Source organism: Lolium perenne, chromosome 5, assembly GCF_019359855.2.
Source record: "Lolium perenne isolate Kyuss_39 chromosome 5, Kyuss_2.0, whole genome shotgun sequence".
In the NCBI taxonomy this organism is placed as follows: domain Eukaryota; kingdom Viridiplantae; phylum Streptophyta; class Magnoliopsida; order Poales; family Poaceae; genus Lolium; species Lolium perenne.
The window spans coordinates 33,988,348-34,009,186 of record NC_067248.2 but is presented as its reverse complement, the minus strand read 5'-3'; the positions used below and the strand labels follow the sequence as shown (position 1 = coordinate 34,009,186).

At 46.1% G+C, this 20,839-nt stretch overlaps 1 protein-coding gene across 1 annotated transcript; it reads left to right on the top strand.

Annotated features, from left to right (window-relative positions):
• Positions 1-1,411: 1,411 nt before the first annotated feature.
• LOC127298603 (uncharacterized) lies at positions 1,412-2,533 on the top strand. The gene is made up of 3 exons (XM_051328450.2): positions 1,412-2,086; positions 2,203-2,387; positions 2,489-2,533. Exons 1-3 carry the CDS (start codon positions 1,570-1,572, stop codon positions 2,531-2,533), a joined length of 747 nt encoding a protein of 248 aa, XP_051184410.2. The 5' UTR covers positions 1,412-1,569.
• The last annotated feature ends 18,306 nt before the right edge of the window (positions 2,534-20,839 follow it).

Here is a 20,839-nt window from a genome sequence, read left to right as displayed (position 1 = left end):
CTTGTATTTGATATGCTTAAAAACCCTAATGTGATCATATTAAGATCACCAACCAAATAAATCAAAGGAGGAGAAAATCCATTTAATGAAAAACCCTAAAAACCCTCACATATGCCCTATGGCATTTTTATAAATTTTGACCCTAGACCTATTTGGTCTTCACCATTAGTTTAATAATGTTATTAAACACTTATTACAACTTTTGGAATCAAAGAATCATAATTCAAATGAAATTCAAACACAAAGCTAGCTCACATATGATAATGGTCAAAACTGAAATTTATAGTCTGATCACTACTTTGAGCCATTGCCAATCAATTTTCCCAAACCAACTCTTGCTAAATCTTTGCACCATTTCAAAGTCAACATCAAGGTGAACAACTTTGGTGAAGATCACCATGCCAAAATCATCTTTGATCATGAGCAATGCTCATCCAAAGTCACAACTTTTTAACACATGCAACATTCTCCACTTAGCCATTTTTTTTTGCAAATTCTTGAATTCTAAATTTCCACCACCACCTCCAACCACCTCCGGTCAAATACAACTTATATCAACACTCACATTTCAAATAAATTCACCTTTTGAATTATTTCAAATTTGGATATTTTTGCAAATTACAAAATCGGGCACTATTTGCAACTATTGCAAATAGTGATTCTACACCACCTAAATTACCCTAACCTACACCATTGTGTCCCCTGGTTCCCTCAAACCCTAAGTGGTGCATAGTAGTGCAAAGGAGAGGAGGAGAGCAGCTAGGGCATGGCCATGTCGGTGTAGCGACCCGGAAAAATACCCCAATTAGATTTTCGTTTGTTGTTTTGGTTTTCGCGTCATTGTGACGTCGTGCATCATCATGCATCATATTACCTTGCATGTTCTGAAAAGATCAAAAATTATTTTGGGCAACCCTAATTTGTTTTGCAAATTAATCCTAGGGTTATATAAAAACCTTCCTTATTCTTATTTTAATTCAACATAAACATCTCGAAAATATTTGAAAACTTGTTAATTCAAAATTAAATATTTTTGAAAGTATATATTTTTGTGAACCTTTCTTCCCTAAAATCGTTCCCTTTTTTTTCCTTGTTGCTTCCTGGGAGTTTTTCAGCGAGACAAAGCAAAAGAAGATAGAATAATAGAAGAGATGGAAAGAAGCCCACCGAAGCAATCCACATATTCCTTCCTTCGCTTCTGTACCACCACCAAAGCCCACCTTAGCCTATTTTAATCCACCGAAGCAGCCCAACCTCGACCGAACCCCCCTGGCATCCTCTTCTTCCTGTACGGCAGCTCATCCATGGTGTCCACGTTACCCTGTTGACTGATGGGACGGCCACCACGCATCGTTCCCCCTCCTATAAAATCAACCGGCGCTAGCCCTGCAACCCTAGCTCGCTGCTCCTTCCTCCCCGCCGCCACTTTCTCCTCTGGTGGTTTGTTTCCCTGGTTCTCCGCTCCTCCTCTATCTCGCCTCCGGCCGCTTCATCCCGCTCGACTCTGCCAAGATCGACGTCGCCGGCAGCAGCTCCTGCAGCCTCACGACGCAAACGTCCTCGACCTCCATGCTCGCCTCCTCGGTCTCCAAGATCGTCCCGCGTTCGGCGTCCAGAACACCGGCCAGCCTCCGCTGCTCGCGGCCGCGCGCCATCAAGGTCGTCTCCGACGTCTGCGACCCCGTCGACAGGAACTGCGTCTTAGCCTTGTGTCCTCCACCTCCCCGAGCTTCACCAACGCCACCTGGGCCTCCTTCGTGCTCGTCCGCGTCTCACCTCCAACCAGTACGTCCGTCAAGTTCTCCGGCGCTGCTCTTCGTCGACCTCGCGTGCACCGCCAAGCTCTGCGAACGCCGGCATCTGCTCGACCAAGATCCTCCCGACGTGCTCTACCGCGCGCGCGTCCTGCGCGTCGTCCCGGTCCCGGCGCCTCGGCAAAGTCTCCGTCATCGCTCCATCACAGACGTCCACGACCATGTCCGCCCTCAGCAGCCGCGAGCGCTTGCTGTCTCTCTCGGCCTCTTCGTCACCAATTCCATCCGGCTTCTCGAGGACGTACGTGGCGCTCCACGCCATCCCCTTCAAAGTGAGCATCGCTTACCCATCTAGCTCTATCCCTCTGTTTGCTGTCGTTCCGTGCATGGTCGGCATGGAAACGAGTTTGATCTCGTGTTGATGCTGCTGTTGTATTCGCGCATGCAGCAGGCCAGCAAAGTCCGTCAGTATCCAAGCCACGGCATGGCCAAGCGCAGACCGCCGTCGACGCCTCTGGCCGGCTGGCTCCGTCTGCTCCCGTCGCTCCTCCATCCGTGGGTATCGCGTGCAGCAGGAGGCAAAGAGCTGCTTTGTTGGTTCAGTTTGATGCAGTACGTGATCTCGCCCAGCTGGTTCGTTCCATCCAATGCATGCATCAATCCCGTGATCCATCGCCAGCACATGCAAATCCATCCATATTGTTTAATCCTTTAATTCTTTGTACTGCTGACAGTTGGGTGGCACCCGTCAGTGTTTTGTGCTAAAATTCCTCCGGTGAGAAAAGTATCAGCATCCAGTACCAGTCAGCGCTTCTCTTTTGGTCCCGCAGGTCAGCCTCTGTGGCAATCCTTCTCACAGTAACAAAGGTTTTACAGTTTTCCTGAAAATTGCATAAAATGCCTAAACTTGATAAATTCATATCTCTCAAACTATAACTCAAAATAAAATGTTTTATATATGAAAGTTTATCACAAAAATATGAAGAACATTAATATACCATCTATATGCTTGTTTGCATCTCGCATCATGTCACGCGTTGATAGTTATGCATGTTCACCCCACATATATGCGGAGTATTTCGGATGTCCACCTAAGGTTTCCCCGCTCCGTTTAATATTGAAGTAGCTCACCCCTGCCATCTTATGCCATGCTAATCAACCATTAAATTTGCCGGTAGAAATGCAACTCCAACCTTAATTTGTTTGACCGGGGTTCCGACTCCGATTAATTTGGATAAGTTGCATCGCCGCATCATGTTTGCCATATCATGCATGTCATGCATATCATCTTGATCATGCTGGATCTTCTTTATCCGTAGAAGTAAGACTTGCATCCGTTGTTTGTCCAGTATTTGCTTCTTCCCGGATAGGATCGCGAAGTGGTGTTGTGAGATACGACGAGTTCTCCGGATGTCCCTCGGCAAGCTTTAACAGGCAAGCATTTCCCCTATACTCCTTCCCCTGCAGAAGTCGCTCACCTATTTTATTTTGCCTTCTCCCTCATGCTATCCTTGAGTTGCGTTCTTGTCACGTGTCCCTTCCACTTGTTACCTCAAGCAGCCTATATTACCTCCACCAACCACCTACGTCTATTGTTTGGTTTCGGGTCTGCCTTGCGAGTCGTAGTGCATGCTAGTGCTGTTTATATCTCGTTACCTTTACCGCTATCTTATCGGGTTATCTGTTGGGGATCATGACACATGCTACATGGTTATATCTATTGAGGGTATCATGGTTACTTGTTAATAATTGTTAAGCGGAGGCATCGGTGGGTTAGCTGATCTTTTTGTGACGGCTCACTTGTGTTTCTTTAAAGCTTAGGACCCCGAGTTCTTGTTATCTGTTCCGAGACTGAGCGCTCTAACCACACGTGGGTATGCTTCTGGGTCTCCCCTCGACCACTGCCGGAATCTACAGCTTTGTCCAGTGGCCACAACTAGTTCGTAATGTTTTACCATTTGTTATTGCGTGCATGCCAGCTTGTTACTTATTTACTTTGGGAAGCCCCTGGGTGCCTTGTATCCCTTGTTTCTGGTATGCACGTATAGGTGCGGCACGAGCGTTTATCGCGTGCTGAAGCGGGTCATTCGCCCCAGTGTGTGTTTTGACCCTCGGAAGTCGTGGTCGCAAACAGCTAGGTCCGTCTCGGAGAGTCGGCCGGACTTCGATTCGGGTTCAACTTAGTTAGGTGGCTTCCTGGACATTGTTGTCGTGAAGGAGAGTGCGAGTCGTGATATCCTTCCCTTGCTAGGTTGGGTTGATCGTGCGTGTGGGCACATTTGGGCACCCCTGCAGGGTAAAATCTTATCGATAAGCCGCGTCCGCGGTTATGGACGACTTGGAGCTGTATGACTCGACCATAGACAACTTACACCCGTTGTTTCAATACTAATAACTTGCGTAGTAAGTTAGCACAACTTCAATAAAACATGGGTAAAACTTGACAACCGTGTGAGTGCCCTTGTAAGTACTTCCTTGCGAGGGGGGAACACATCGGCCGTGTTATGTTTGCAGAGTATAGAACTGTTAGTTACGCTCTCTCACCTTCTCTGATAGACGACTGTTGTAGAGTGTCTCTATAGGTTTTTAGTGCTTGCGCGCTGCCGCTTAACCCCACCATATTGCCTATGACGTTCCTCTTGCGTCCTCTAAGTCCCCTGCCTGCCTCAAGTACAAAGGACGACTGGTTGACGAATGCTTATACGTCTTGAAGTCTTGTTAAGTACGAACCCGTACTTATTGCTGCTTCTACGGGATATAACCGGGCAGGTATGAAGATATGTTCGATGAAGACGACGCTAGCAAGGTTACCCTTCCGGCTTGGCCTGGGCAGGGTTATGAACGCCACTGGTTATCTTTAGGACTCTTAGTCCAAATTTGTATATTGTCCGTACTCGGACGTATTTGATATTCTGTATGATTTGGATCTTTGTACTGTATATTTGTATCTTGACTCGTTGGAGTCGTTGTTGTAATATACATCTGTTTCTTGTGGGCTCTATTGTAATCCTGTTGTAATGTTACCGCTCGTGATTGATTCCACCCGCATCGCGTGCATGCTTCTGCGTGTACGAGGCGCTTGGTGGTGCGTCTCCTAAAATCGATATCGTGCGGATTTCGGCGGATTCGCCGGGGTCCTCATGGTACCGGTTTTGGGGCGTCACAGTCGGCCATGTCGCCGAGCCCGACGACCTCCCCTCTCTCCCCTTGCATCCCTGCCCTGGCCACTTCGCCACCGTGCGCCACCGCATCGCCTAGCCCTCCCTAGCACCGCCATGGTCGACGAGAACAACGACAACGGCCGGAGATCGCGCGCCCAGCACACGCCCTGGACGCCGCTCGCGTCGCGCATGCACGCCATGGACGCGCTCAGTACACGCGCCGCGCCGCCACCTCGCTCTCGCCCTGGACCCGCTCTCGACGCCTTGAGCATCCACTCGCCACCTAGAAGCCGCCAGACACCCGCCAGACCACTACCCGCGCCCACCGCCGCCGGAGAAGGAAACCCTGCTTCGCCGCGGGCGCGGCAGACATGGAAGCGATGCGACATAACCAGGCCCTCCCCGACCGAGCTGTCGCCACCATTCGCCTCGCCTGGACACGTAGAACACCGCTACACCCTCGCCTAGCTCGACCAGCCACCGGAAGCGCCGCGCCATGGTCGACCGCCACCCTGCCCCACAACACTCAAGCAACGCTATAAAAGGAGAGCTCCCCTTGCTGATCCAACCACACCACCAGACTCCCCACCTCTCACAACCACTCAACCACCCCACCGTTCATCTGATTCACGCCGGAGAAGGGCCAATTGCAAGATCGCGGCCGCGGAAGCCCTGCAGAAATTGACGGCGAACCAGACCACCTCGAGCTCCGCCACTGCTACCAGCTGCTTCGCCGTCGTCCACCACTTCCCCGAGCATACTGCCAACCCTAGCTGGAGCCACCGTAAGCCCTCCGACCCCCTACCTGAGCCGCCGGTGAACTCCCCTCTCGCCGGCGGGACGATGAACCACGGCCGTTAGATCTCGATCTAATCCAACGCACCGCACTCGCCCATACCGTTTCGGGTTAGATGAGCCGCTGACATGCGGGACCCTTTGTCAGCGCGCCGCGTGTCACTGGACCGTGGCTGGGCTGGCTTGGGCCGTTCAGTTTGAATCTGGCCCAGTAGTTTTTCCCGCTGGCCCTTATAATTCAAACTCGATTTAATTATTTCCAAATGATTTTGAATACTGCTGCCACTTTGAAATTCAATAGATTTAAATGGGCTAAACCAAAATGGATGAACTTTATATTGTTGGAAAGCTAGAGAAATTATCTACAACATGCCACTGGTCCCATGACCAGATTCTTTGTAGAATTAATGTGATAAAAATAACAAGGCAGGGACTTTTCCCTATTCAAATAATTATTAAAAATCAACCAAAATAGATATTAAGTTAATTCCAACTCTAATAGCTCACTTTTGACTTACACTAATTGTTTATGCAATAAAATGGTGTGGTCACTTTGCATGATCATGCCATAGTTTAATTAATGGATGATAGGGCTAGTTTAACTAGTTGATATTGTCCAAAACTATTAAAACAAATTATGTGGAGTCTTATACTTCATTTAAACTTGTCTCATATGAATTCATGGGATGTTTGTACCTCTGGTCCAAACTCTCTTATATGAATTACTTGAGATTTAAATCATATGTAGTGATATTAAATGATATGAGGTGATCTACCTCATTTAAATCATTTTCCCAAATGATGATGATGAACATTTGACTTAAGTCAATATGAGTTCATATATGATTATTGGAGAAATTAAATCTTAAGAGGATTTCAATGAGAGGAAATTATTTCTCAAGAACCCTATGGAAACTATCATTTACATATTAAATACAAAGAAGTGAATTCTATTTTAAACCACACAACCCATGCACCCTAAGTAGATTATTTTGTGTGCATAGAATAGTTTGTGTGTTTATATGTGATGTATGGAATAGCCATTGAATTAGTGAGTAATTATACTCGTATTCAAATTTAGACGGTAGCACCGGAGAGTACGCCGAAGAAGAAGGTTGCTACCAAGAGGAGGAGGAGGAACAGTTTGAGAACTACCAAGGCAAGCTAATATTCTTGCAAAGTGCAAAGCCCCTTTGGGGCAAGGCACCATGATTCTTACCTTTTCTTACATGAGCCTATCCCAAGTTTTTACTTTACAAATTTTACTTGTTTTCTAAATGAGTTACTTCTATAGTTAACTTTGGTCAAAGTACAAGTTGGTTACTAGAGTAGTGAAGTTAGTCTCTTCCAAGCAAAGCAAGATAGCACCCCTCATGATTTAGAGCTAGTGCTAATGAAATAAAACTTGACTACTCTAGATGGGAACAATGTGAATTTGAAATGAATTTGAAACCTTGGAATGAAGATACATTCCATTGAATGATTTTTGAAGGTGAATATGACCAAGAGAAGATGGTGATTTTTGATAAACAATGATGTTGGTTTGAATGCGATACCTTTCCAATTATTAAGTACCCCCACAATACCTGATTATGGGTAGGGCTTAACTGGAAGTTTATGCGTCTTAGTATGGGTTCCCTCTGAACACACGTCATAGGGGTTACGCTTGAGGCTGCCTCCGTTGTTGAGAAATGATGTGAAATTGAGGTGAATTGTACGGCCAAGCCTGTGCGGTTCCCGAGTTGACGATTGGTCTTCACTGGGAGGCCAAGCTCATGGGGAGAGGTGATCATACTAGGATTCGTAAGTGAAAGGTTATGGTTGATGATCCGCGTACTGTGTTACGATGATTCGGGGTAATCCCGACGGATGAAATCAAATGTTGTGGCACAAGTGTGCAACCTCTGCAGAGTGTAAACCTATTCGAATAGCCGCGTCCACGGTTATGGACGGTTGGAAAGGCCATACAGTTTCCGATGTCATATCTTTGAAAATGATGTTGAAAGGTGATGGTGAAATGACTTGTGGTGAGTTGAATTGAAATCACCACTTGAATGGTGGTGAATTGAATTGAAATCACCACTTGAATGGTGGGAATGACACTAATGTTCCCACTTGAGTTAGTTAGCACTTGAATAAGCTTTTCTCAAATAGTGTGAACTAAAACTAGCTTTATGCAAATAAACTAGAGCTTAGCGAACCATACTAGAATGTCTGGCACTTACATTAGTATTAGTTTGCGAGAACTTAAAGTACTCACGGCTTTGTCCCTGGCTATTCAAATGGCCAGAGTATGAAGATGAACAAGGAGACGACCAGCAGGACGCCTTCCGACGTCAAGCGTTGGCCTGTGGACTAGAGAGTCCTTGTATCTTACGCTTCCGCTATGTTGAACTATGAACTTGTGTTTGTTCGTTGATCGATAGATCAACTATTCGTGTAATATGGATCATGTGATTCCAAATTTGTAAGACATATGGTTTGTAATGAATGATGACTGTGATACTTAACTATTATGCCTCGCAACAACAATATTCCTGGGATTGCGATGTATGACATAATAGGCATCCGGACTTAAAAATCCAGGTGTTGACAAGTTGGTATCAGAGCCATTGTTTGACCTTAGAAGACCTTAGTTAGAATGGGCGTTCTGAAAAACTTAACTTTGAAATCAAATGAAAGAAAATATTTGTGAAAATTTACTACACTCTTGTCTTTGAGACTTTGCCAAAATTTGATGAATCATGTTCTATCTTACTTGAATCAACTTAAAAATTTGCCACACTTTACACTCTCTAACTTACTCATCCAATTCTCTTTCAGATGGAGCCGAATGAACCCATCAACACCAAGTTTTACCAGCTTGGGAACGGAGGGAGCTTGATCTTCGAGCACGACCTCAACGCCGTCTCTGACTTCCTTGGGCGCCCACACCCTGAGTTTCACGGGGTTCAGCTGGACGACACGCCCGGAGGAGAGTTGCAGTGGGTGATCACTGCCGACTTGAGGGGCAAGATGGAGTCTCCCACCTCGGAGAGGATCCTCTTCTCCTTCCGCGAGAGCAACTGGCTCGACGGACTCGCACGTGGCCTTCAGGAGGCACTTGCGCGCCTCTGTGGATAGAACGTGGTGCGCATCCTCGCCTCTCGCTACGCCCACCTTGTGAGGCGTGATGCCGCGGGAGTGCCCATGGAGTTGCAGCCGCACCCGGAGTTGAGGCACCATGCTGAGCACCTGGACTTCATGCTCTACCAGACTCAGAGGGACCTCGACGCCACTCGCGCTTACGCGAACCAGACCCATGCTCACATCACCGAGCAGGGTGAGGCGATCAAGCTACTCAACAACGACCGCAAGAGCCTTCGCCAGCAGCATGCCAAGAAGGACGCTACGATTCGTCGCCTTCGCGCCCGAATCGCGTCACTTGAGGCCACTGTCAAGGCCCAGGAGGATCAGATTCGTCGGCTGGAGGATGACGATGGAGGCATCGACATTCAGGGAGGAGATGCCTTCCTGAGCGACGACAACGACTTTGAGGAGGACGAGAACACCGAGGAGGAGGACTACGAGTTCCTGGAGGCAGGACCCGACGACTACGTCCCGATCGATGTCGAGGATGAGGAGTAGTTGCACTAGTCTCACTTATGTAGGTGTGAGTTGTATCCCGTCCCTTGTATCGTAGCATGAGAATGGTTCTTAAAACCATTGGAGTATGTGTGTTAGTTTGTACCATGTGTTGCATGAAGGAATGAATGTTATGTTTGTCATGAAAAGATTACAAGTTTTCAAATTGTTTTCAAACTTAACCAAAATGAATCATAGAATGTTCCCTCTTATCTCATAATCTTCTATATCTTCAGATGGCCCCTCCAAATCGCACCAACGACGCGATGCTGCAACTGCTGCAAACCATGCTTGCCGACCGGGAAACCGAAAGAGCCGAACGCCAAGCCAACCTCATCTCCTTGCAGAACATCGCCAACCAAGGCCATGGAAATCATGACCACCCCGGATCCAAGCTCAAGAACTTTCAAAACACCAATCCCCCGGTGTTTAGCAAGACCGAAGAACCCCTCGACGCCGACGATTGGCTCCAGACTATGGAGAACAATCTGGAGGTAGCCGGAGTGGAAGCCAACGAGAAAGTTTTGTTCGCCACCCACTATCTCGCTGGACCAGCCCGCGCTTGGTGGACAAGCACCCGTGCCATGAACGGAGGTCAATTCATGACTTGGGAGGATTTCAAACTCAAGTTCAGCAAGTACCATGTACCCCCGGGTCTTATCAGGAAGATGAGGGATGAGTTCCGTGAACTGAAACAAGGTCGCATGACGGTGGTTGAATACCGCGACAAGTTTCTCACATTGTCGAGGTATGCCCCTGATGAGACCGACACCGTTGAGAAGAGGAAGGAGAGATTCCTGAACGGACTGCATGATGAGATGCAGACTGTCCTCGTCAACATCCCCTTCGCCGACCTTGAAGCCCTTGTCGACTCCGCCATCCAGATGGAGGGCAAGTTAAACCAAGCCAATGAGAACCGCAAGCGCCGCATGGCGAATCAAAGTGGATCAAGCCACCCCCAGAAGTTTCGCCCTAGCTCAAGCGGAGGTTTCACTCCGAGAAACAACAAACCCCAGATGCAGAACTCTCGCCCCGATTATCAGATCCGGAGTGGAGGAAACTCCAAGCCAGGAGGCTACAACAACAACAACTACAACAACAACAACAACAACTACTACTACTACTACTACTACAACCGCGCTCCACCCCGAGCCCCTAACAACAACAACAACACCAACACCGCTCCCAGAACCGGAAGCAATGCCGTGCCCGTTGCAAACAAGCAGGACAAGACCACTATCACTTGTTATGAGTGTGGTGTAGCGGGGCACTACTCCAACGAGTGTACCAAGCGTCTTGCCAAGCTCGCCGGCAACACCGCTGCACCTGCTCAGCAGCAACGCCGTGTCTCCACCGGCAAGAAGTTCGCCCCCAACAACCCCAATAACCGCAACGGCCGCCTCTACCACATGAACGCTGAAGAAGCCCAGGAAGCACCAGATGTTGTACTGGGTATGTTTTCTGTCAACCACATCCCTGCCAGAGTATTGTTTGATTCCGGAGCATCTCATTCTTTTGTCACGGAAGACTTTGCATCAACAAGTAAAATTCAACCCCTCAGTTTGAAGCATGTTATGATAGTTCAAATCCCCGGATCAACCACCAAAGCCAGAAAATTTTGCAAAAATGTACCAATCAAAATCCATGATGTAGATTTCTTTGCAAATCTAATCATAGTTGGAACCAAAGGTTTGGAAGTTGTCCTAGGAATGGACTGGATGTCAAAACACAATGGATTGATAGACTGTGCCAAGAAAGCCATAACCATGACTAGCAGCACCGGTATCGTAGTAGAGCACGTCTCTGAAAAACTACCCCGAAAATTTACCTGCAACCAAAGTGTATCCAAGCCAACTCTGGGTCAAATCAGGGTCGTTTGTCGCTACCCCGATGTGTTTCCGGATGATCTACCCGGTATGCCCCCGGATAGGGATATCGAGTTTATCATCGAGTTAATCCCTGGAACTGGACCCATAGCCCAGAGAGCCTACAGCATGAACGCAACCGAGCTTGTGGAGCTGAAGAAGCAAATAGATGATATGTTGGCCAAAGGTCTGATTAGACCGAGTGCATCCCCCTGGAGATCCCCCGTCTTGTTTGTGGACAAGAAGGATGGTGCAAATCGTTTATGTACGGATTATCGTAAGCTTAACGATGTTACCATCAAAAACAAATACCCCCTACCCAAGATAGAAGACTTGTTCGATCAACTCACCGGATCCAAAGTTTTCTCCAAGATAGATCTTAGAACTGGATATCATCAGTTGAAGATCCGAGCCACCGACATTCCAAAAACTGCCTTTACCACCAGATATGGGTTGTATGAGTACAACGTCATGTCATTTGGACTGACCAATGCCCCCGCTTATTTCATGAATCTCATGAATAAGATCTTCATGAACTTTTTGGACAAGTTTGTCGTTGTTTTCATCGACGGCATTCTCGTCTACTCCAAGTCCGAAGAGGAACATGAACAGCATTTGGAAATTGTCCTAGAAACCCTTAGACAGCACAAGTTGTATGCCAAGTTCAGCAAGTGTGAGTTTTGGTTGGAAGAAGTTGGATTCCTGGGACACATCTTGTCTGCAGGAGGAATTGCCGTAGATCCCGCCAAAATCAAAACTGTTATGGAATGGCAAGCCCCAACCACCCAAACCGAGGTCCTCGCTTTTCTTGGATTAGCCGGATACTACCGCAGATTTGTAGAAGGTTTTTCGAGCATCGCTCGACCAATGACCCAACTGCTGAAAAAGGACAGGAAGTTTGAGTGGACCGACAAATGCGAAGAGAGCTTTCAACAGCTCAAGAGTAGACTGACAACAGCCCCAATCCTGATCATGCCAGATATCGCAAATCCCTTTGACGTATATTGCGACGCCTCCAAGACTGGACTTGGATGCGTGCTTATGCAAGAAGGCAAGGTTGTATCCTACCTTTCAAGACAACTCAAGCAACATGAACAGAACTACCCAACCCATGACCTCGAGCTTGCAGCCGTGGTCTTAGCCTTGAAAGTTTGGCGTCATTACCTCATGGGTAATCGATGCGAGATCTACTCCGACCACAAAAGCCTCAAATATATATTCACCCAGAAAGAGCTAAACATGCGACAACGCCGATGGATCGAATTGATCAAGGATTTCGACATGGAGATTCACTACCACCCCGGCAAGGCCAATGTGGTAGCGGATGCTTTGAGTCGACTGCCGTGCCAGTTGAACTCCATGCTTGCAACTGAACAGCCCAGCTTGCATCAAGAGTTTGAACAGTTCAGACTGGAACTTGTTAGTGAAGAATTCCTAGCCAGCATAGAACTGCAACCCACCTTGGTTAGTCAAATCAAGGAAGCCAAGAAGGACAACGCTAGTATTGAAGGAGTCAAGAAATAGATAGCCGCAGGAAAAGCCCCCGGATTCACCGTAGACGAAGCCGGAGTTCTTTGGTACAAAGAACGTCTCTGCGTACCATCGGACTCTGACTTGAAACAAGTCATCCTGCAAGAAGCCCATGACACCCTTTATTCAATCCACCCCGGAGGTACCAAGATGTACCAAGACTTGAAGGAACAATTTTGGTGGCACGGAATGAAGAGATAAATCGGTAGCTCTATCGCCAAGTGTGACATCTGTCAGAGAGTCAAGGCAGAACATCAACGACCCGCCGGACTGTTACAACCCCTCCAGATTCTGGAATGGAAATGGGACTCCGTCGGAATGGACTTTATCACCGGACTGCCCAAATCCAGCAAAGGCAATGATTCAATATGGGTAGTTGTCGATAGATTGGCCAAAGTCGCCCATTTCATCGCCGTTAAAACCACTTACCAAGGCCCAAAGTTAGCTGAACTATACATCTCCAGAATAGTCGCCCTGCACGGAACCCCCAAATCGATAGTGTCAGATAGAGGATCACAGTTCACCTCAAGGTTCTGGCAGAAAGTGCATGAAGGACTAGGCACCCGCCTAAATTTCAGCACCGCCTATCACCCTCAGACCGACGGACAGACTGAGAGAGTAAACCAGATACTGGAAGACATGCTTAGAGCATGCGTACTGGAATACGGATCCAAGTGGGAAGACTGCCTACCTTACGCAGAATTCTCTTACAACAATAGCTACCAAGCCAGCCTACAGATGGCCCCCTTTGAAGCCTTGTACGGAAGGAAATGCCGCACACCCCTAAACTGGTCGGAAGTCGGAGAGAGCCAAGTTTTTGGCCCAGATGTTCTTCGTGAAGCCGAAGAGAAAGTCCACAAGATCCGAGAGTACCTCAAGACGGCGCAATCGAGACAGAAGAGCTACGCCGACAAGAGACGTCGGGAGATGACCTTCGAGATCGGAGACTTCGTCTATCTCAAGGTATCCCCCTTGAAAGGAATGCAGAGATTCCAGCTGAAAGGAAAGCTTGCACCCAGATATGTCGGACCTTTCAAAGTCCTCAGCCGCCGAGGAGAAGTATCTTATCAACTGGAGTTGCCTGAAGAGATGTCAGCTGTGCACGACGTGTTTCACATCTCACTCCTCCGGAAGTGCCTTGAAGTCCCGGAGAAGACCGAAGTGTTCAAGAACATCGATCACCGATCGGTGGATATCAACAAGGATCTGACTTACCGCGAAGTGCCGATTCGCATCCTGGAAGAAGCTTACCAAACCACCCGCACCCGAAGCATCAAGTTTCTGAAGATCCAATGGAGCAACCATACCGAGGATGAAGCCACATGGGAACGCGAAGACTTCATGAAGAAGGAGTACCCAGATCTCTTTAGTACCTAACTTTCTTTTCGATCTCGGGACGAGATCTTTTGTAAGGGGGAAGGGTTTGTAACACCCCAAATTTCAATAAAAAGAATGTTAGAGAATTCCAGAAAGCAAAAAATTCAAACCAACAAAAACTTTTTAATTTGCATATAGTACCATGCATAGGACTTGTGCATTTGAGTGATATGCCATGATGATTGTTATTAATTGTATTTGATATGCTTAAAAACCCTAATGTGATCATATTAAGATCACCAACCAAATAAATCAAAGGAGGAGAAAATCCATTAAATGAAAAACCCTAAAAACCCTCACATATGCCCTATGGCATTTTTATAAATTTTGACCCTAGACCTATTTGGTCTTCACCATTAGTTGAATAATGTTATTAAACACTTATTACAACTTTTGGAATCAAAGAATCACAATTCAAATGAAATTCAAACACAAAGCTAGCTCACATATGATAATGGTCAAAACTGAAATTTATAGTCTGATCACTACTTTGAGCCATTGCCAATCAATTTTCCCAAACCAACTCTTGCTAACTCTTTGCACCATTTCAAAGTCAACATCAAGGTGAACAACTTTGGTGAAGATCACCATGCCAAAATCATCTTTGATCATTGATGACCCACAAGTATAGGGGGTGTATCGTAGTATCTTCGATAAGTAAGAATGTCGATCCCAACGAGGAGCAGAAGGTGTTGACAAGCAGTTTCGATGAAGGATTCACTGTAAATGCTCACAGACAAGTATTCAGGGGGTTTTGATGTAACAGTTGAATAAAGTACGAGTAAGTAAATTGCGAGAGTAATAATTGCAGCGAGTGGCCCAATCCTTTTTAGCACAAAGGACAAGCCGGTTTGTTTACTTATAATGACCAAACGTTCTCGAGGACACACGGGATTTTAGTCTAGTGCTTTCGCTACATACGGCTAAATAATCTTCATTGTTATGATAAGTGTTGTGTGGGTGAACCTATGCTAATGTACCGCCCTTCCTAGGACTAATACATACTTGTGATTATACCCCTTGCAAGCATCCGCAACTACAAGAAAGTAATTAAGAATAAATCTAACCACAGCCTTAAACTCTGAGATCCTGCGATCCCTCCTGCATCGATATACCAGCGGGGGTTTAGGTTTCTGTCACTCCGGCAACCCCGCAATTGGCAAACGAATACAAGATGCATTCCCCTAGGCCCATAAATGGTGAAGTGTCATGTAGTCGACGTTCACATGACACCACTAGAAGAATAACACCACAACTTAAATATCACACCATTGAATATTACTCAACCATAGTTCACTACTAACATTTAGACTTCACCCATGTCCTCAAGAACTAAACGAACTACTCACGAGACATCATATGGAACATGATCAGAGGTGATATGATGATGAATAACAATCTGAACATAAACTTGGTTCAATGGTTTCACTCAATAGCATCAACAACAAGTAGAGATCGATACCGGGAGAGTTTCCCCTATCAAACAATCAAGATCAAACCCAAATTGCTACGGCGGTGACGGTGTCCAGCGGTGGAGACGGCGGTGATGATGGTGGAGATGATGATGATGGTGATGGAGATGATGTCCAGCTCGATGACGGTGACGATGGCGTCGATTTCCCCCTCCCGGAGGGAATTTCCCCGGCGGATTCCTGCCCGCCGGAGAGCTCTGTTCTCTCTGGTGTTCTCCGCCCCGCAGAGGCGGCTGTAACCCTTCGCGAGGTACCCCTGTGGCTTAGGTTTTCGGGACGAAGGATTTCGCGAAGAAAAGGAGGCGAAAGGGTCGTGGGCCCCAAACCACATGGCGGCGCGGCCGGGGCATGGGCCGCGCCGCCCTAGGGTGTGGGCCCACCACGGGTCCTCCTGGCCCCTCCTTCTGGCTTCCTTCGTCATCTTGAAAAATAGGATTTTTGGTATAATTTCCTCCCACAGTTGATCTTCCGAAATATTGCGTTCTGACGGTGCTTTTTCCAGCAGAATCCTGGCTCCGGTGCTTGATCCTCCAATAATGATGAAACATGCAAAATAGATGAAATAACATAAGTATTGTGTCCCAATATGAAATATATCAATGAATAACAGCAAATTATGATATAAAATAGTGATGCAAATTGGACGTATCAACTCCCCCCAAGCTTAGACTTCGCTTGTCCCCAAGCGAGCGGGCTCGATAGACAGGACCACATGTTTATGGAGTGAAGAGTCGATAAATAAAATACGGACAAGAAGCATCATATTCATTCACACAGGACATTATAGTAAACAACCTCTTATAACTCATCTTGAAACAAGTATGAGGTAATCACAAGTAAAGGTGCATAAGAAATCATAATTGGTGATGGCAAACTTCGTTCTTGGTCAGAGAACAATTAACAGATTATATTTATCTCATTGAGCAGCGCTCTCATGTTAAAGTTTATAAGGCACAACTTGCATACTCAATCATAATGGTCTTCTCATGATCATTGATAACTTGCAAAGCTATATTCATTCAGATAAAACTTGTACTAAACAAGGAAGAATGAAAGACATGATGAAGCAAATCACAGTATAATGGTTTGATCACAACTACTCAAATGCTTGCTTGAGATGGAGGGAAATAGGTTTACTGACTCAACATAAAGTAAAAGACAGGCCCTTCGCAGAGGGAAGCAGGGATTAAATCATGTGCTAGAGCTTTTTCAGTTTTGAAATCATATAGAGATAATAAAAGTAACATTTTGAGGGGTGTTTGTTGTTGTCAACGACTGGTAGCGGGTACTCTAACCCCCTTGCCAGACAACCTCCAAAGAGCGGCTCCCATATTATTTTCATTTTGTGTGGCACTCCTTCCAACCTTTCTTTCACAAACCATGGTTAACCGAATCCTCGGGTGCCTGCCAACAATCTCATACCATGAAGGAGTGCCTTTTTATTTTAGCTTTATTATGATAATGACACTCCCCCCAACCTTTTCTTACACAAGCCATGGCTAACCGAATCCTTCGGGTGCCGTCCATCAATCACATACCATGGAGGAGTGTCTAATTAGTTTAATTAATTTGGGACTGGGAATCCCATTGCCAGCTCTTTTTGCAAAATTATTGGATAAGCGGATGAAGCCACTAATCCATTGGTGGAAGTTGCCCAACAAGATTGAAAGATAAAACACCACATACTTCCTCATGAGCTATGAAACATTGACACAAATAAGAGATACTAAGTTTTGAATTGTTTAAAGGTAGCACATGAAGTATTTACTTGGAATGGCAGAAAATACCATGTAGTAGGTAGGTATGGTGGACACAAATGACATAGGTTTGGGTTAAGGTTTGGATGCACGAGAAGTATTCCCTCTCAGTACAGGTCTTTGGCTAGCAAGGTTAATTAGCAAGCATAAGAGTCGAGGGAAACAAACAAATATACATGTGATAGAAACAATCATGCATCTTCCTTGTAAGCACAAACAATTTTAACTTCAGAATAGTAAGCTATGAGCTAACAAGAGAGACAATGAAACATCTACATGTATTTCTCTTTTCTACTTAAACCTCAAAGTGTTGTTGCTATTGACCAATGCTAAGTTTGCCAAAACCAAATAGATTTATTCAATGCTCCCAAAGTGATACCAATACTAACAACAAGGTAAATCATATAGTAGAGATTGCAAACTAAAATAAGATGTGCAATATGTAAATGATAAGACTTCTCATTAATATTCCATAACGATAACTCACACCAAGGGATACATAGACAACCAACTAAAGGAGATACTTCCAACTGCAACCCATCTTATATGATAACTTCCCTACTCATGATATGACACTACTTGACAATAAAAGTAAAAGGTAGTGATAATGTGATACCGCGTGATACGTCTCCAACGTATCTATAATTTCCGATGTTCCATGCTTGTTTTATGACAATACCAACATGTTTTGTTCACACTTTATATCATTTTTATGCATTTTCCGGAACTAACCTATTGACGAGATGCCGAGAGGCCAGTTGCTGTTTTCTGCTGTTTTTGGTTCCAGAAAGGCTGTTCGGGCAATATTCTCGGAATTGGACGAAATCAACGCCAAACCTCCTATTTTTCCCGGAAGCGTCCAGAACACCGAAGAAGAGTCGGAGAGGGGCCAGGGGGCCACCACACCACATGGCGGCGCGGGCCAGGCCTAGGCCGCGCCGGCCTAGGGTGTGGCGCCCCCAGGTGCCCCCCTGCGCCGCCTCTTCGCCTATAAAAGCCCTTTCGACCTAAAAACGCAGTACCAATTGACGAAACTCCAGAAAGACTCCAGGGGCGCCGCCGCCATCGCGAAACTCCAATTCGGGGGACAGAACTCTCTGTTCCGGCACCCTGCCGGACGGGGAATTGCCCCCGGAGCCATCTCCACCGCCGTCTTCACCGCCATCGCTGCCCCCATGATGAGGAGGGAGTAATTCACCCCTGAGGCTGAGGGCTTCGCTGTAGCTATGTGGTTCATCTCTCTCCCACGTACCTCAATACAATAATCTCATGAGCTGCTTTACATGATTGAGATTCATATGAGTTTTGTATCACAATTCATCTATGTGCTACTCTAGTGATGTTATTAAAGTAGTTCTATTCCTCCTGCATGGTGTAAAGGTGACTAGTGTGTGCACCATGTGGTTCTTGTTGTAGGCTATGATCATGATCTCTTGTGGATTGTGAAGTTAACTATTACTATGATGGTATTGATGTGATCTATTTGGTTATGTTGATCTATCTTGCACTCTAAGGTTACTTAAATATGAACATTGAATTGTGGAGCTTGTTAACTCCGGCATTGAGGGTTCGTGTAATCCTACGCAATGTGTTCATCATCCAACAAGAGTGTAGAGTATGCATTTATCTATTCTGTTATGTGATCAATGTTGAGAATGTCCACTAGTGAAAGTCTAATCCCTAGGCCTTGTTCCTAAATACTGCTGAGTTACTACTGCTTGTTTCTTTGTTTCTTTGCGTTACTACTGCTGCAATACTACCACCATCAACTACACGCCAGCAAGCTATTTTCTGGCACCGTTGCTACTGCTCATATATATTCATACCACCTGCATTTCACTATCTCTTCGCCGAACTAGTGCACCTATTAGGTGTGTTGGGGACACAAGAGACTTCTTGCTTTGTGGTTGCAGGGTTGCATGAGAGGGATATCTTTGACCTCTTCCTCCCTGAGTTCGATAAACCTTGGGTGATCCACTTAAGGGAAAACTTGCTGCTGTTCTACAAACCTCTGCTCTTGGAGGCCCAACACTGTCTACAGGAAAAGGAGGGGGAAGTAGACATCACCGCGGCACTCCCCCAAGCTTGGAACAAACCAAGGGGATGCCAATACCGATGATGAATTACTCCTGCGGAGATGGTGGTGATGAACTCCTCCCGCGCTTCTTAATAAGCTCCTTCGTCTTCAGTTTCTCAGCTTGACAATTCTGCACTAAGATTCGGAGAGATTCATTGTTATCTGAAGTTGGCGATGACGACCTTGTGATGCGAATCGAGTGGTATTCAATCATTCTTCGGAGACGGCAATTCTCCTCCTGGAGTATCTCCACTTCTCTTCTTAGAGCCCGATATTGATCACAAAACTCATCGGTAATCCGTAGCACTTCTTCCATCATGGGGAAGGAGTCGAGGCTAAGAGCGGGTGGTAAAGGTCCCTGCAGGTTATGAGAAAAAGAACGTCGAGTATCAACAGATCCCACCAAGATTTGCTTGCTCCCTCCGGCTTGCTGCTCTTGTCTTGATGGCACCTCCTTCACTTCTTCCTCCGAAAGCCCCTTGCCCTTGTTGTTGGAGGCCATGGTGCTTCTAGACCGAAAACAGATCCTGGCAGAAACAGCTCGAAACAAAACACGTCGAGAAAACGATATACGGGCCTCCAGGGATCCGGGGGATTATATAGCAAAATTTTTCACGCTAAACGGAAAGTACCAGATCGAACCAGAGTCGGAAAGGGGCGAAGGGGCGGCCAAACCATAGGTCGGCGCGGGCCCTGGTCAGGCCGCGCTGGCCTATGGTGCCACGCCCTCGTGCGTCCTTTCCACTCCGTTTCGAACTCGTAATTTTTCATATTTTCCAAAAACAGCGAAAATATTGTTCGGAAAGTAAATTGCGTACTTTTCATTACCAGTACTGTTACCTATTCAAAGTCGAGTTCTGGCGGACTATCAATTTGCCCTTTGATGAAAGCTTCCGGTGTTTCCACTTGAATAATATCAACATCAACATTATAGGAATCACCTGAGATATAATGCTTGAGTCTTTGTCCATTCACCACTTGCGTAGCATTGCCTTGGAGAGAGCTAATTTTGATTGCTCCTGAACGATACACCTCCTCGACAACATACGGTCCTTCCCATTTCGAGAGTAATTTCCCTGCAAAGAATCTGAGACGAGACCGATACAATAGGACTTTATCCCCAATATTAAATTCTCTTTTGATAATCCTTCTATCATGCCATTTTTTAACTTTCTCTTTAAAGAGTTTAGCATTTTCATAAGCTTCACTTCTCCATTCATCTAGAGAACTCAATTGCAACAACCTCTTATCACCGGCAAGTTTAGGATCTTTATTTAATTCTCTAACAGCCCAATAAGCTTTGTGCTCTAGTTCTAAAGGTAAATGACAAGCTTTCCCATAAACCATTTTATAAGGTGACATTCCCATGGGATTTTTGTAAGCAGTTCTATAAGCCCAAAGTGCATCCTTCAATTTACTAGCCCAAT

Coding starts and splice junctions, on each gene's coding strand:
- LOC127298603 (XM_051328450.2), top strand. CDS start 1,570: ATGCTCGCCTCCTCGGTCTCCAAGATCGTCCCGCGTTCGGCGTCCAGA. Junction 2,087..2,202: donor TCCACGCCATCCCCTTCAAA/GTGAGCATCGCT, acceptor TCGCGCATGCAG/CAGGCCAGCAAAGTCCGTCA. Junction 2,388..2,488: donor TACGTGATCTCGCCCAGCTG/GTTCGTTCCATC, acceptor TACTGCTGACAG/TTGGGTGGCACCCGTCAGTG.